The sequence below is a fragment of the Zootoca vivipara genome, chromosome 2, assembly GCF_965207765.1.
Source record: "Zootoca vivipara chromosome 2, rZooViv2.hap1.1, whole genome shotgun sequence".
NCBI lineage: Eukaryota > Metazoa > Chordata > Lepidosauria > Squamata > Lacertidae > Zootoca > Zootoca vivipara.
In genome coordinates, this window is record NC_142584.1 from 12,140,350 (window position 1) to 12,157,257 (window position 16,908).

The window sequence follows — 16,908 nt, forward strand, 5'->3', positions numbered from 1 at the left end:
TTCAATTTGTTGCCCTTACTCTTGTCTATTACCAATTCAAACATGGACCGGCTTCCCTGGAATTTGATGGAAAGGAGAGAGAGTTGGGTATCATTGGTACACTGGTGACACCAAACCCTAAAAATGAGTGGTTTAACATGGATGCTAAATAGAACTGGGTACAAGATGGAACTAGGACATTGGCCAAGGAGTCTAACAGGAATCCCCCAGCAGCACTTTCTAGAACCACCCCTGGAACTCCACAAAATGAAGCCTGCAAGTCCTGTCCCAGTCAGATGATTATGAGAGTTGATGGTATTGAAAGCTGCATAGATGGTCTTGCAGAACCAACAAAGAATTATCCCCCCCTGCCAATTCCTGGTGTATATAGCTCACTAAGGTGACTAAATCTGCCTCAGTCCCATAATCAGACATGAAGTAAGATTGAAATGGATCTAAATAATCCACCTCGCCTACCTGGAGTGTGATGTCACGCACAAACTCTGGCGTCTTGCCCAGAAATGGAGTATTGGGGACAGGCAAGAGAAATTATCCCATGTGACGAGGTTCAAGGAAGCTTCTTAAAATACATTAGTGCCCTTGCTCGGCCAGTTCCCTTGGCAGCTATTATAAGCCAAGAAGGGCAAGCGTGGAGCACACAAATAATAGGCCTCACCCTTCCATGGATCCTGTCCATATGCCTGAGCTGTACAAATTGAAACTGTCCCCTATAACTGGACAAGTTAGTCTAGGTTTGTCACCTGGTGCCGAGTAAGGATCAGGTGACCAGGCAGGAAAGCTCAATAAAAGCTCCCCCTCTCCCCACTCCTAACTTTTTGTCCAAAAACAGCTAATTTAGGACTGTGTAGAAAAGAAGGTTAGTAACTTTTGTACACTTGTTTGCAATAATAATAATAATAATAATAATAATAATAATAATAATAATAATAATAATATGACTGGGTTTCCAACCAAACATTAAAAACAGTACAGCATCAAACATTAAAAACTTCCCTAAACAGGGCCGCCTTTAGTTGTCTTCTGAAAGTAGAATAGTTACTTATTGCTCGGGGGTCACATAACCACTGGTTTGCTTTAAAGTCATAAATCAATATTCTGTATCCCAGGGTGCCAAGATCTGCAATTTCTGCACAAGCTGAATACATTATGAATCTAATCTGGCCCTGTGACACAAGGACAAGTGAGCATTTTTAGCAGGATTAGGAATGGAGGTTTGCACAGAATGCATGGATGTGGAAGCTCCCTTTTGCCCACAGACGCATGCACACTCAGTGATCTAAATAGTGCGCTAAACTAAAGTTGCCTTAATTTTCTCACAGACTGTTCTTTTTTAAAAAAAGTGTTGGTGTTAATATTTTATTGAAAAGGTTTTAATTATAAAGAAATAAAGTGATACAAAGAAAAATAAAAGGCACAAAAATGTGTAGCAAAATATATATATGCAAATATCCGAAAAATACCGTAACCCATCCATTCTTTTATAAATTTGATATTATCACAGTCTGTTCTTGACACAGAGTTGTAGAAAATGCCACCCCTTTCCTGATTGATGTATTCTCTTACACGCTGCTACATTAATTCAGAGATAGAGAAGTTTGCATTTCCGTGAGTAGGATAACATCCATAACTTGATAATAGAGCAGCTTTTCATCCTAAGGGTGCTGTTGTAATATGTTGGTATATTTCTCTGTAAAAGCAGAAAGTTGCTTTTTTTTTGTACAGATGATTGTGGAGTAAGTTTTATGCCCTTAATTGCACAAAGACTGGGCTCCCAAGAGACGGTCCTCCTCGAAAAGCTTCCGCTGTTCCTCAGCAGAGTCTGTTAACTTGTGTAATTGCCTTTTCCTGCTGACCTCACAGCTTCAGGCCATTTCCAGCAGCCGAGAAGCACCACTTAAGCTGGCTCAATTAATTCACCTCTTTGCTGCAGAAAAGCGTCAGCATTTTTATTGATGCTTGACTTCCAGGGGCAGGGTGGGTGGTTCCTACTCCTGAGTTTGTAAGGCAGCGAGGAGAGACTCTGGTATATTTCCTTACACAAATGAAGAAAAACGTATGCCCCTGGGCTGCTTTTGCCTCCTGCCAAGCTTCTTACACCTCATGGGCCACTAAAGAGCATTTGTTAGCTACAGGATCACAATTACTCAGTGGCAGCATCACTCTAGAAGTCCCCAGAGAGAGAACTAGGGACTCCTATGGTGGCTTCAGCAAACTGTATGGGTTGAATCCGACAAAGTCATTATGCAAGCAAAATGACATACTTGCGCAATAGTATTATTATTGCTGCTACTGTTATTACATTTATTGTTCAACATTGACTAGCAGGTCCCAGGATTTAAAATTCTGTACAGTGGTACCTTGGTTCTCGAACTTAATCCATTCTGGGAGTCCGTTCTACTCCTGAAACTGTTCGAAAACCAAGATGCGGCTTCCGATTGGCTGCAGGAGCTTCCCGCACTCAAGCAGAAGCTGCGTCAGACATTCGGCTTCCGAAAAATGTTCACAAACCGAAACAGTTCCGGGTTTGCAGCGTTCGGGAGCCAATTTGTTCGACAACTAAGCTGTTCAAGAACCAAGCCCTTCTGTATTAAAAGCAGTTAAAACAAATTACAGTCACGGAAATAGGGTGGGTCTTAAAATCACATGTCTCAGGTGTTAAAGAGGTGATCTTCAACATTTGCTGAAAGCTATATAGTGAAGGTGCCAGATGCATCTCTGTGGAGAGGGAATTCCACAACTTTAAGGAGCTGAGGTTTCCAAGTTGTTTTTCAAGGGCAGCCCCACGTAGAGCACATTGCAGTAATCCGTTCTGAGAACTACCAGAGCATGGAGTGCCATGAACAAGTCCTCTCTGTCCAAAAGGGGTTGTAGCTGAAAACAGGCACCCCCCAAGTCCTCAAGCGACAATGTTGGATCCAGGAGTTACCCCCAAGCTACAAACCTGCTCCTTCCAGGGGAGTTCAACCTCAACCAAAGAACGCTGTCTTACTCTCCCTCTCTTCCTGACGCTCCCCAAATCTGCTCTGGAGAGTTAGAGGAAACCCCAGAGCTGATGTGGCAGAAGTCGCATTACATGAGCAGATGTCATTCTTCTTGCACAGTTACTTTGTTGGCTGCAATCCTATACCAGGCAGCGTGGGCATACTATTGAAACCAAGCCAGCTGCCATGTTTGGGAGGCCTTGGATCTAAAGCCCTTCTTGGCTGGGTTCTCATCTCCTGCCCCCACCTGAGGCTCACATGAACCCTTGCTGCTGCCTCCCCACCCTCTTCTCTGGTAGTCTCTAACACTCTCACCCTAGCTGTCTATATCTTGAAGCTTTGACCTGACAGTAAGCTGCTCTTAGACAGAAGACTTCCTTGGAATTCAGACTAATCTCATTTGAGCTCAGAGGCTTGACACACTGAAAGTATGAATCCAAACATTCTTGGCACCTTGGGAATTTGGGCAAAAGGAGACCGTTTCACATTATTGCCCTTTTAGTTGTTGTATCAATTCAGGTGCTTTATTTAATATTCTGCGTATAGCAGGTGCCTGTAATATTTAAAACTCTTTGCCACCAGCGGACCGGCCAATAATTGACACCAAGACCTGATTTCTTAACTTCCCAGGTGTTCTACCCTGGTTTGGGGCTTTTTGAGCCTCACAGGGTTAAGAAGCTGAAGGAATGCGTAATAGGATGAGGGATATATTGAGTTGTGCCTTACAGTGTTGGCTTCTCTTTTGGCCATCAGCTTCGGTGGGGTTCCTCATTGTGCCCCCCACTTAGCTCTGCTAGATCACTGCAACTTGTAGTGCCTTTTGCAAGGATGCTCTTGGTCCTTCTGATATTTCCCAGCAGCAGATTCTGCAGTGTTTTAGGTTAGCTTTGTTTTAAAATTCCAATTGTGCCACGCAGCATAGTACTATCAGCTTGTTCCACAGCTCCTTAATTATTCCTCTAGCGATCCTTTGCCTTGCTCAAGCACTTTTTAAAAAGACCCCTCTGTCTGTGTTCTGTCCCTGGCAGAAGGCACTTAACCTCCTCCTAAAGCACTCTGCGGACGTCAACGCTCGCGACAAGTATTGGCAAACACCACTGCACGTTGCCGCTGCCAACAGAGCCACCAAGTGTGCTGAGACCATCATCGCCCTGCTAAGTAGTGTTAATGTGGCAGACCGCACCGGCCGGACAGCACTGCACCATGCTGTACACAGTGGACACATTGAGGTAAGGGTTGAGTGGGGAAATGGTTCAGAATTCATATCTGTATTTATTCGTTAATGTGGCTTTATTTGTTATTTCTGTGACATTCGTTGTTGCTTTTGTTTTATTTTCCTGTACACCAGGGAAAAAAAACATATTTTCGTATGTTAAGCAGTACAGAGATTGCCTTAAAAAGCCCTAAATAATAAAGCCCAAGGAGACAGGTGGTGATTCCACAGCACTGCACCGGCAGGAAGTTCTAAGTAAATGGACGTGCTTTCGTTAAAAAAATTAATACATCTGTTTGTGTCTCTTTCTTCTCCACCTTTTCTTAGATGGTTAACCTGCTCTTAAATAAAGGGGCCAATCTGAGCACATGCGACAAGAAGGAGAGACAGCCAATACATTGGGCAGCCTTCCTTGGTATGTTTTTCTCTCTCTTCCTTTTGCAGGCCCTCTGATCTCTCTCTCTCTCTCTCTCGTTTGTATGACACACACACACACAAGCGAGAGTGTGTGTTGTAATCATATACAGTGGTGCCTCGCTAGACGAATTTAATTCGTTCCACGGGTCTTTTCTTATAACGAAAAAATTCGTCTAGCGAATCCCATAGGAATGCATTGGATTTTTTTGGGATTTTTTTTTTGCCCATAGGAACGCATTAATTGAATTTCAATGCATTCCTATGGGAAACCGCGATTCGCTAGACTAATTTTTCGTAAAACGCATTCGTCTAGCGAGGCAAGCTCCGCTCGAAAAATCCTTTCGTTAAGCGGAAATTTCGTTAATCAGGGCATTCGTTAAGCGAGGCACCACTGTACATGGATCTTTGAGGGGGAGTCTATATGTAAAGGGATAGAATATTCTTAATACATATCCAGCAAAGAATGTACGATATTGGAGTTCTGGTGATCTGTGAGCCAGGAAGTTGTTGGTTCAAAGCTCGCCTCTGCTCAGGCATCAAACATAGACTTTTGCATCTAATGCAAGAGGTGACTGGGCAGCAGTGGGTCATTCCACCTATTCTTTCTCTAGTCCACTCCCTCTGCTCATCTCATCTCGTCTGATGTGGTGAGCAGGGTTCTAGCTGGTGAGGGCTGAGTTACCTCCTAGTGTTTTGGTCATTAAAGGTATGCGCAATCTATTCAGGTTGCAAGGTGGCACCAGCATTTCTGCCATGAATTTACCTGGTGTTATTAGGTAAACCTCTTGGACTGCTCTTCCCCCCACCCCCACCTTGCAGTCAACAGTATTGGAATAACGGTGCCAACTTGTCTCATGTCACATATTAATGAGAGACGCGGGTGGCACTGTGAACTAAACCACTGAGGCTCTTGGCTTGCTGATTAGAAGGTCGGCGGTTCAAATCTGCGTGATGGATTCCTGTTTCTCTGTCCCAGCTTCTGCCAACCTAGCAGTTCGAAAACACACCAGTGCCAGTAGATAAATAGGTACTGCTGCGGCGGGAACGTAAACGGCGTTTCCGTACACTCTGGCTTCCGTCACGGTGTTCCGTTGCACCAGAAAGTTTAGTCATGCTGGCCACGTGACTCGGAAAGCTGTCTGTGGACAACCACCAGCTCCCTCGGCCTGAAAAGTGAGATGAGTGCCACACCCCATAGTCGCCGTTGACTGCTCTTAACTGTCCAGGAGTCCTTTACCTTTTAATGAGAGATACGAGATGTGCACTGAATGCTTAGAAAACGTTACATAAAATGCCTTGGGGGGTTGCACCACTCCCAGCTTCCCAGTCCCTCCACAATATGGTGGGCCTGAGTCAAACAAAGTAACAGGGTGGCCATTTGCACATAGAGGGAGCACTCATGTTTATGGCCAGAAGCAGGAATCCAGTGAAGAGCCAAGGTGGAGGGAAATGGCACATGGCATTTGTACTCATTGTGCTTGCTACATTCGCCACAAGAGTTAGGCCATCACAACATGCTGTGATGATGATGATGATTGATTGTTGAATCTGCTGCTTAAAGACTGCCTTCTTCTTTTTCTCCTAATGGAAGGAGTTCGCTTTAGGGGAAGGCTTCTTTTCCTTCAAAGATACCTCCATCCAGAGGGAACCCAATCACACAAACAGTCATTAAGATACACCAGCAGCTATTAACATACTATCTAGAGCTATTAACACTTCATTAGTCTTTTTTTGCACTTCAGCTGAGAAAAGGGGGGGGGGGAGAGCTGCTTTTTTTCTACATTAAAGAAGAAAGCTGCATGTTTAATCATCCCTTTTGTACTCTTCCTAATTTCTCATGATCTTAACCAGGCATCCCCAAACTGTGGCCCTCCAGATGTTTTGGCCTACAACTCCCATGATCCCTAGCTAACTGGAACAGTGGTCAGGGAAGATGGGAATTTTAGTCCAAAACATCTGGAGGGCCAAAGTTTGGTCCTGATCTTAACGTAAATGACACATCTGAAGCAGTTTTGTACAAATTCAAAGGTAGGCCTAGAAGTAGGTAAAGAAGATTTCCTTAAATATGTGCAGGTGTCTCTTAACATACGCAGGGGTTTCATTCCAGGGTTAGGGTGTAGAGCCAAAATTAGGCATGATTGCCAAAATCTTTTTCCCCAGACTCCCCCCCTTTTCAATTTTTACACTCTTTTTTTGCCAAGCGTGTAAAGCTGAATGCTCACAAGTTAAATGCAACACAGGTTGCAATTTACCGTTTTAGGGCCATAGGTTTGGTTTATGAAATTATGTAAGGTACAATTGTACTCAAATTAAACTGCCATTATCTTTTTTTAAAAAAACAAACAAACCCAAAACAAAAGGTGTCAAATCAAAGAAATGGACCGCCAAAGCATAGAAACCTGAAGTATGTCTAGACGTTGAGCAGGTAAACATATATGGAAGTGGCAAGTAGGGAAAACATAGGGAAAGCCATAGCAGGATTTTTAAGCATTCAAGGAATATAAGCATTCAAGGAATATAAGCCATACCCTGAAAATAAGACATAGTGATAGGCACAGCAGCAATGCCGGCCGTAGCAGGAGGAGGAGGAGCAAAAAAATATGACATCCCCTGAAAATAAGCCACAGTGTGTTTTTTGAGGGAAAATAAATATAAGATGGTGTCTTATTTTCGGAGAAACACGGTATGTGTGCAGCCATGTCCCTGTGTCAGATGCCCTCTGTATCTGCCCATAAGCTGTTAAGCACGGAACAACGGAGAAGAAAAGTTTGAAATCTTTCATTGTATGGTAGGCGCTAAATCTAAAATTCGAATATCCTTGTTTGGGGTGCTTTTTCTATCACCCAGTCTATGGAAGGAGGAGGGAGGAAGATACCTGACCTAGTGAAATTCCTGGCAGGACAAAGAAATGAAATCTTGCAGAAATCACCACATATGGCTGTCTATAACGTAGTAAATTGGCTCAGACAACCTTTTAAGGTGACAAAATCCACAGCTCGGCAAGAACTATTAGCACCAGCCAAAATATCGCAAAAAGCATGGCAATTTTTGATTCTGTCGATTCAGGAGTGGTTTATCCCTCCTTATCCAATGCTACCTTTATTGGCTTCCAACATGAGGAGCAGATCTGTATGGGAGTGTGAAGCCTTGTTCAAATTGCTGTATCTCTCTGTGTTTGCCTGTGTTGCCTCTCTTGTGTTTGTTATACCTCTCTGTGTTTGTACATTGCCTCCTCCCAGGGCATCTGGAAGTCTTGAAGCTGCTTGTGGCCCGAGGAGCTGACGTTACGTGCAAGGACAAGAAGGGTTACACACTGCTGCACACGGCAGCAGCCAGCGGCCAGATCGAGGTTGTGAAACACCTGCTGAGGCTTGGAGTAGAGGCAAGTGCTGTGAATGTACCAAATCAGTGAGCGCTGCTCCTTGCCTAGTCTGACTGTACTCTTACAGTGTGTACCTGGACTTTGAAACGTGTGCAGGCATAATTCCAGACGGGTTAGGTACTGCAGGGGAGGGGATTTTTGCAACAATATGAAAAAACCTGGAAGGAGCTTTGTCACATGGATCCTCATAATGAAATGCATGTGGGTAGCCCCAGTGTTAACGATGCTTCCCCCTTGCGATACGAGTTTTCAAGATGCAAGTGTTTAACAATAAGTGCTGGAAGTAAATGAAAAAATAAAAAGTTAATGTGAGCAAGAAAGCACAGTAGGTTGGGCTAAGAAGCAAGTGTATTTGAAGGAGCTTCTGTGGCCTTCGGCAGCCCAATAATGCAATTGCTGCTGCTCTTTCTGACGAAGCGCTCTCTGGGCAGCACGCTCACACGCTTGTCTTTTTACACTTGTCCTTGTAGATTGATGAACCAAATTTCTTTGGCAACACTGCACTTCACATTGCCTGTTACATGGGCCAGGATGCTGTGGCCAATGAACTGGTCAACTATGGCGCCAATGTCAATCAGCCCAATGAGAAGGGCTTCACCCCCCTGCACTTTGCTGCCGTCTCCACCAACGGAGCCCTGTGCCTGGAACTTCTCGTCAACAACGGAGCTGACGTGAACTTTCAGGTATGAGCACTCGAGTCAGGATTCGCTCAGGCTTTGAGTGAAGGAGGAGGGAGTCTCGGTGAGGATGGGAGAACTCGAGGCATATTTATATTGTAGTTAGCAGAACATGTCCACTTGCTAACTTGCTGTGGTGTTTTCAGAGTAAAGAAGGGAAGAGTCCTTTGCACATGGCTGCCATTCACGGACGGTTTACACGCTCTCAAATTCTCATACAAAATGGTAAGCTCTCAGTCACCCGTCAGTATTTATACTTAATATTTAACAGTCTTCCTTTCTAATTAGAGTTATTCACTATTTCTTGTGGTCCTTCCCAGTTCTTCCTTATAATTCACAGAATAATGTTGTGCCTGTAGACATTTCAGATGTAGCTGTTGTACTTTGTTTCACTTGCAATGGTTTACCTCAGGCATCCCCAAACTTCGGCCCTCCAGATGTTTTGGACTACAATGCCCATCTTCCCCGACCACTGGTCCTGCTAACTAGGAATCATGGGAGTTGTAGGCCAAAACATCTGGACGGTCGCAGTTTGGGGATGCCTGGTTTACCTTGTGTATAATTTAAGCAAATTCTTTTCTTACACTGAGGTCAGCAGTCAAAACCAAAGTCCAGTTTACTGTGAGGAGGTTTAATACAATGAAACTTACATTATTCCATAAAAAATCAGATTTAACCTATTGGTTTTCAAAATATTCATTGAATTACAGAAGCATCAGTTGGTCCACTCCACTCTTAATGCATGTCCTTACTGTTTTGAAGTCTTGCCCCAAATATTGAGTTATTTAAAGTAAAAAGAGGCATTAGCAGTAGAGCCAAAAGGACTGAAAATCAGTCCTTGTCAGATCTAGTACAGGAGTTGCCAGCTGGAATTTTGAAGAAGTGCTGTGAGCTTTAGTCACAAAATGGCCGCCATTGGAGTGAAACATGACACAAAATGGCTGTCTTGGCGTTGTGGCATAACACAAAATGGCTGCCGTATCTAAAAGATTATCTTTAGTTTTTTCTTTTCCCTTTCTCCTGTTTTCTTTTTCTTAGGGTTTCTCCTCGTATTTTCTTCCATCTGATGACTTTGTTCTCTTTTAGTAGGTTAGAATATATAAAAAGAAACTTTTAGTAGGTTTCTTCTAAACCTCTTTTAGTAGGCTAGAATATATAAAAAGAAACTTTGTAATGGGCATGTATTTTCATATATTTGAATAAGTATATATATGTTGAAGGAGGCATGTTTAGGAAAGGCTGAGCCAGTGCAAACAGGAACTGAGCAAAGAGACCAAGTGGTCTCATGTGCGTTGGGGATTTTTGAGGGGATATTTACCGATACCCTTTTGCAGAGGTATTGATGGGCACACTGATCTAGTATATTTCCCTTCCCTTCCTGCCAAGCCAGAGTTGTCCCTTGCTTCCGGTCAGTTTGAAGAACAAAGGAAATAATGAATCCTGCTTGCTTTTCTAGGCAGTGAGATTGACTGCGCTGACAAATATGGCAATACCCCCCTCCATGTTGCTGCTAGATACGGCCACGAGCTGCTAATTAGTACTTTGATGACGAATGGTGCTGATACTGCAAGGCAAGGACTTTTTCTTCTTAATGTGGCATCAGTCAAGAGGAAGATACAATGGGTCACATTTCAGATCACTTGTAATGAATTACGAGTTCACATGTACCAGACCACCCTCTTTTGCACATACATTTTGGATAAAGAGTGGTGGATGGTTGAGTGCTGCTTTCAAACTTTTTTTGTGCATGTGTGTATGGAGTAACACCTGCCCTACATTAGTGATTGCAAAGTCACCAATTACCTGCTTCATGGCAGAGTGAAAATTTTGTACATTTTATATACAGTACTTGCCCAGAAATGGGGTTAGTGTTCTAGTTACACGGAAACTCAGTTCTGTGTTGCTGCTGGCCGTGTTTTCCACCTTGATGTCGGGTTTTGTGTGTGTTTTTCTCTCTCTCTCTCTTTCTCTCACACACAATAATTCTTTCTTTTGGTTTGCCAGGCGTGGGATCCATGACATGTTCCCCTTGCACTTAGCTGTTCTCTTTGGATTCTCAGACTGTTGTCGTAAGCTACTTTCCTCAGGTATGTGGATAGCACACCCTTTGCTTGTCCTCTCACTTCAGGTTTTGGAGTAGGGTTGTGTTCATAGGAAGCCACAGTCCATTCTCCATATGTGCCTGAATTCAGAGTAAGCCAGCCAGCTGGGGCTGATGGGAGTTGTAGTTCAACAACATCTGGAGTGCCAAACGTTCCCCAAACCTGATCCAAGGGAGGTTGCTGGGAGACCGTATTTTTCCATCGTTCAGGGCAAGGGACAATCCAGAGCTTGTTGAGAAAAATAAGGTTTTGCTTATCTTGCTCTGAGGTAGACAGTGGAGTGAAATTTTCTGTCTGATTCCTTCATCTGTGCCAAAATGAACCGCTCCCCACAATTTTTTGCAAACACATTCTAAGCTCAAATAATACACGAGCTTGCTTACTTTGTGTTAGGTTGTCTGTTGCACATGCTTTCTTCTTAGCTTAATTAACCTTATTTTTCCGTTTATAAGACTAGGTTTTTTCCCTTAAAAAAATAATGTCAAAAATTAGTGGGTGTAGTATACACAGATAGTGCCAAGGGTGGACTGGCGACTGGTTGTTGCTGCAAAAACAGGGGGCATCTTATACATAGGGGCATCTTATAGACAGAAAAATATGATATTTGGGCGTTGAAATCCTACCTGACTTCCTAGATTTAGGTTTATAGAGCTGGTATATTGCTGGTACGGAACAGTGTGGTAGGAGAAATATAAATAAATGAGGACCAGAAGGTGCTTTTCACTGTCTGAGAAGTAACAAGGCACAGAAGGCCCACCAACTGAACAATTGAGCTCTGCACTTTGAAGGATTATTGAGACATTTTAGAAATCTGAACTCCAGATAATAAACTTCCCATGGAATCGCTGGCCAGAATCATGGACTTGACCGTGAACCTTGATCAATTCCTTGCTGTTTTCTGATTCACAGGTCAGTTGTACAGCATCGTCTCTTCACTTAGCAATGAGCATGTGCTGTCTGCAGGCTTTGATATCAATACGCCAGATAACCTCGGGAGGACCTGCCTCCATGCTGCTGCTTCCGGAGGGTGAGTAGTTAATCAATTTGTTACTTAGGCAAGATATTCTTCAGAACTGATCTGCATGATTTCATTGCCCTGTTGCTTACTCCTATATCACTGGCTACCTTCGGTTAAGTAAAGAGGAGAGAAAGACTGTCTGGCTTCGTTTATTTCTGTTTAACTAGAAAAGAACAGATTCAGGTTTCCATTGCCTTGAAGTACTGTACAGCTGTGGTGGTGTAATCAAATTGGAGCTCTCTTCTAATCCCCAGTGTTCAGAGCTAATATAGGGAGATTCCTTGTTTGTGTGAAGTGGAATTTCCAATTGCACTTCAGAACAAATATGAGTGAGTTTGCTTTGATCCAGCAAACATAGTATAAGGGAGAAGAATCTGTTCTTCAAGGGCTCCATGCAACCTTCAGCCTAATTACCTATGGGAGGGGAAGAAGCCATAAGGAAGGAAGGGTGGAAAAAGCATGGTGGAGGGAGCAAAATTTAGCAGAAAGTGATGGTAAGCGGCTGGGGGACCTTTTGCAAGCAAGCAATTCAGACCTCTGGCAAGAGTGATCTGTGTCCTTTTCTCAGCATCCCACTGAACAGGGTGGAAGTGGGGAGAGAAAAAAAGATGCCCCATCCACTTTTGGTTCATTTCCCCCCTTGCTGCCAGCATGTGGCTCCTGGCAAATCTCCCTCCTGCCCTGGAAATGTCCCTTGACAGGAGAAAAAAGTGTTTCTCATCACTGGAATAATAAAATCCCCTGTCTGCATTGTTATCTTTCCCAGTTGCTCTCGACCAGGCATCCCCAGACTCCGGCCCTCCAGATGTTTTGGACTACAATTCCCATCATCCCTGACCACTGGTCCTCTTAGCTAGGGATCATGGGAGTTGTAGGCCAAAACATCTGGAGGGCTGCAGTTTGGGTGTGCCTGCTCTAGACAGAGATCTCCATCCCAGCTAGATGATAAGCCACACCCATAAAGATATAGTGCTCTTGGGAACTGTGCTCTCAGGACAGCATTTTCCACGGATGTGGAACAGCCACAGTTAAAATGTGTGCCAGCAAAATTGAAGCTGTTACACTTCCAAAGTGTACAAAAGCCTGGATTCAGGTTGACCCTGCATGTGAATACAAAGAAAACCAGAGGGTATTTGTGTGCTTGTTGTCTAGCTGCTACCATTTTGAATATCCAATCTATACAAACAATTCACTGTGCATTTAAAAGAGTGCAATCACATTGTTCAAATGTATTCTATTTTTTTATTTGACTTCTCAAGTGGGCACTAGGACACCACCTGGTGGGTGTTGTCTTGGTCCATTTGCTTGAAGAGGCAGAAACAACAACATCCTTGACTTGGAGGGCAGTTTTTGTTTTCTGCTCTGCTTAAAAATAGGACATACTTTGCTACCACTCTTCTAGCCTCTACTGTAATATTCAATCAGTTGATAAAAAGCAAGCTTGAGTGAATTGTGTGCATTTTCTGTTTTAGCAAGCCTACATCCTTGACTGGAAATCGTCCTTGATCTTTTGTGCTATCTCCTTCCTAAGAGATTGCCCCCCCCCTTGTGCTTTTAAATCCTACTGAGGCTTCCCACCTTGCGAAATCTTTCTACTTTCTCATTCTAACAGCCCCTTTTGTTTCAATCACATTGTTCATGTGGATTCTATATTTGTTTTTGGCTTCTCTGTAGGAATGTTGAATGTCTTAACTTGCTGTTGAGCAGCGGAGCTGACTTGAGGAGGAGAGATAAGTTTGGAAGGTAAATTAAGAGCACCATGCAGTTTTGCCTTTGGGCAAGGAAAGGCTGTAGGTCAGTGGCATTGAAAGCTGTCCAAAGGCTGTGAAGGCCTTGCACTGTGTAAACAGGAGGCTGCTTTTATAAGTGTGACTCAATGCTTATTGCACCAAGGATGAGCTTAAGGTGCTCACTTGCAGAAATGTTTTTGCTCTGCCAAAGCTCAGTGTTGCTCTGTTGGGAGCTGCTGAATTGGAAGGAGAGGGATTATACATTGCTTTTCTGTTTGTTAATGCAGCACAGCATTAGCAAGAGCCATTGATGCACTGGAGGACGTGTCTGCTTTGAAGGTCGTGAGATCACGGTTAACATCCCTCTTTGGTCAGGGACTCATAATCTCAGTCTTTGTTCTCTATCTGTAAAATGGCATTTGCAGAGGAACCCTTAGAAAGTGTCTGTGAGGATGAACACTCAACGCCACCCGAAGAACTTTTTGTTAATGAGTGATATGAAGTGGGTCTAAATAAAAGACATAGTAGATTAGCTGGGATGCAAAGGACACATTGGCTGAGCACTAGCTCAAGACAACACAGCAAACTAACCCAGGTTGGATCCGTGCAGGACCAAAAGTTGACATATTAACCCAAAGGAGCCTACTCTGTTAACAGATTGAGGAAATGGAAACTCTGAACCACATTCATTGCTTATAATGCTAATGTATTAAAAGGTGCTTTGTGTTTGGTAAGTGCCTCAAGTCTCGTTTTCCCCCCATCCAGGACTCCTTTGCACTATGCAGCCGCTAATGGCAGCTATCAGTGTACGGTGACATTGGTCACTGCCGGAGCCAGTATTAATGAAGCTGACTGTAAAGGCTGCACCCCCTTACATTATGCTGCTGCTTCGGACACTTACAGGAGGTAGGAGAAAGGGCTTGCGGGGGCTGGGGGGCATTTGCCTAACATGGCAGCAGTCAAGTGCAATTCTTTCACCAGAAAGATCTGCAGTAGATACAGTATATTTTTCTTCTCCCTTTCTAGCATTTTTGTGGATAGAAAGTGTAGCGTTAAAGCCCTCATTGGAAATATTGTGAAAAATAAAGAATGAACTGGTGCATTATGGTTTTTTGGGTGTTTTTTTAAAACGATGGTTTAAAATGGCAAGGCTCATTTTGAGGCTTTTATCTAGCTGAAGTGATAAGGATCATTGTGCTACCTGCCCAAATGTTTAGACATTAGAAACCAAATTCTAAAATGGCGATAGAGAATTTATACTTCAGATCTTAAAGTCATAATCGCTTTGGGGTGTGCATGACTTTGCATTCTGCTGCTGCAGATGTTTCAGACTTTTCCCTGAACATTTCTTTAAAAAAAAAGTTAAAGTTGAAATTCAACTTGCACTATACCTTCTTGGGCCAATGAAGTTACTTAATGTCTACAATCCTTTCCCTACTCTCCTGTGTGATGCCAGGCTGATGAATGATGACTTCTGAAAGGTAGCTCAGGCTTATGGCACGTCTTTTTTCCAGATCATATTTTGCTTCTATGAATTTGCTAGATAAATTCAGGTCGGAGCCACTGAGGTCATCAAGCTTGATCCATCCTGGCTCTTTGTAACCTGTCCTGATTTAACAGTATCATGCACGTTCCTCCCCACAAATTTATTCTTGCAATGGATTTCCACGTGGGATTCCTTTGAAAACTGTATACAGTACTTTGTTACGTGGTCTTGCACAGTCCCTCTTCTACTATGTCTCAGCAAAACTGATCTAGGTTTTCACTCTTGCAGAGCTGAGACTCATTCAGGAAACAGCCATGACACTGACGAGGAGCCACTGAAGGAGTCGCGACTGAAGGAGGCAATCTTGTGAGTAGCCCATCTTAACTTGCCTTAGCATACAGCTTTAGGAGCTGCTTCCGCACATGTATTTTACCAACTAGAGTGACAGTTTGAATTTAACACAGCACTACCGGTTTTTATTAGATTGTCCAATTGTCTAATTGGCAATTATCAATAACACAGCTTTGTGAGGCAATAGATAGCAGAGAAATCTATCTGCCTACGAAACAATTCTAGCTGCGTAGCAGACAATGTCCGGCCCGCTTTCGCTCGAGCCTCTGTTCAAAAGTCCAGAAACTTTTCCTCCCAAATGCAGATAACAGCTCGTAGCAGCAGTTAGCGTTATCCGACTTTTCCGCCTGTGAAATAAATCATGTTGACTTCTTAGCTCATTAAAAAAGAAGATTTATTGTTTAAGGCAGCTCTCAGCCGGGAGAGTTCATCTCAGCTGTGGACTGCGAGAGAACAGACAGAATAATAACATAAGTCTCATATAACAGAAAGTTACAACAGCAACAGGTACTACTTCCTGTTTATATGAGAACAAGCCCCGTGACACAAGGACGATATGCTGAGCTATTAACCCTCTCAGCTCACAGTTTTTAAGTGACTGATTGGGCTTGGGCAGTGGCCATTGTTAGGGGATTCTGTCCTATTATTGTGACTTAAATCAACCAGCAGTTGGGCTTTTACCAAATCAGTGTGGGACACGGTCTCTCCAGGTTTTCTTTGCTCCTCCAGCCTCATCTTTAAAATGCACCCCAAACCTTTTCAAAATAAAAGATGCTTTGACCTTTGTTCATCCCCCCCCCCCCCCGGCCACCTTTTCATTATTGAAACTGAACTTGAGTGGATTTTTATAAAGTGCACAGACATCAGTTTAGTATGGGGAGGGGAGTTCAGTAACTGCTCCTAAAGTTTACATGTGTCATACTTGTACTGGGAAGTGGTAGTGATGCAGGGAAAAACAGTGGAGTTTCTTTCTACCAACTAGGGTTGCCATATTTCAAAAAGTGAAAATCCAGACACAAAAGTTGCTTCTTGTTGTTGTTTTGCAAAGTTGGGTGTTGGGTTTTTTGATGTTTTTAAGCTGCCAACATACGTGCCATACAAGTTGGGTTGGAAGCAATGTTTTACACAGGGCTGCAGCTGTTCTTATCCTGCAGTACAGTTGCAGACATTTTAATAAGAATACCATGGCAAAGGCTGTTTGCGCAGCAACTTTTAGGTCCTTCACATGCATCTGATTCAAGGCACCTGACCTAATCTACTCACATATGCTCCAGTTGTTTAGAGTTCTTGTTGGATAATGGTGCTGACCCCTCTCTCCGGGACAAGCAGGGATACACCGCTGTCCATTACGCGGCTGCCTATGGCAACAGACAGAACCTTGAGTTGGTAAGCTCGAATTGGGATTGGAGGGTCATGATTTTGGAGGGGAGACTGAGGAATGAATGTTTCTTTTGGAAGTTTGGAAGAGCCATACTCTTAGCAACCATATGCTCTCTTGTTGAGTACCTTGCTATTGTGCCCCTGGTCACTTTGATGGAATTGAGAGCTGTT

General features: G+C 43.4%; 1 protein-coding gene across 2 annotated transcripts in view; it reads left to right on the top strand.

The window, feature by feature from the left end:
• Window positions 1-16,908, top strand: part of ANKRD52 (ankyrin repeat domain 52) — a 49,716-nt gene that overhangs the window by 14,938 nt on the left and 17,870 nt on the right. For both annotated transcript variants that reach the window (XM_035103764.3, XM_035103765.3), the window contains exons 5-16: window positions 4,010-4,210; window positions 4,522-4,609; window positions 7,851-7,993; window positions 8,464-8,676; window positions 8,817-8,895; window positions 10,127-10,241; window positions 10,675-10,757; window positions 11,682-11,799; window positions 13,465-13,533; window positions 14,286-14,426; window positions 15,295-15,372; window positions 16,632-16,743. In XM_035103764.3, the coding sequence (XP_034959655.1) occupies window positions 4,010-4,210; window positions 4,522-4,609; window positions 7,851-7,993; window positions 8,464-8,676; window positions 8,817-8,895; window positions 10,127-10,241; window positions 10,675-10,757; window positions 11,682-11,799; window positions 13,465-13,533; window positions 14,286-14,426; window positions 15,295-15,372; window positions 16,632-16,743 (1,440 nt within the window). The remainder of the gene's footprint in view (window positions 1-4,009; window positions 4,211-4,521; window positions 4,610-7,850; window positions 7,994-8,463; window positions 8,677-8,816; window positions 8,896-10,126; window positions 10,242-10,674; window positions 10,758-11,681; window positions 11,800-13,464; window positions 13,534-14,285; window positions 14,427-15,294; window positions 15,373-16,631; window positions 16,744-16,908) is intronic.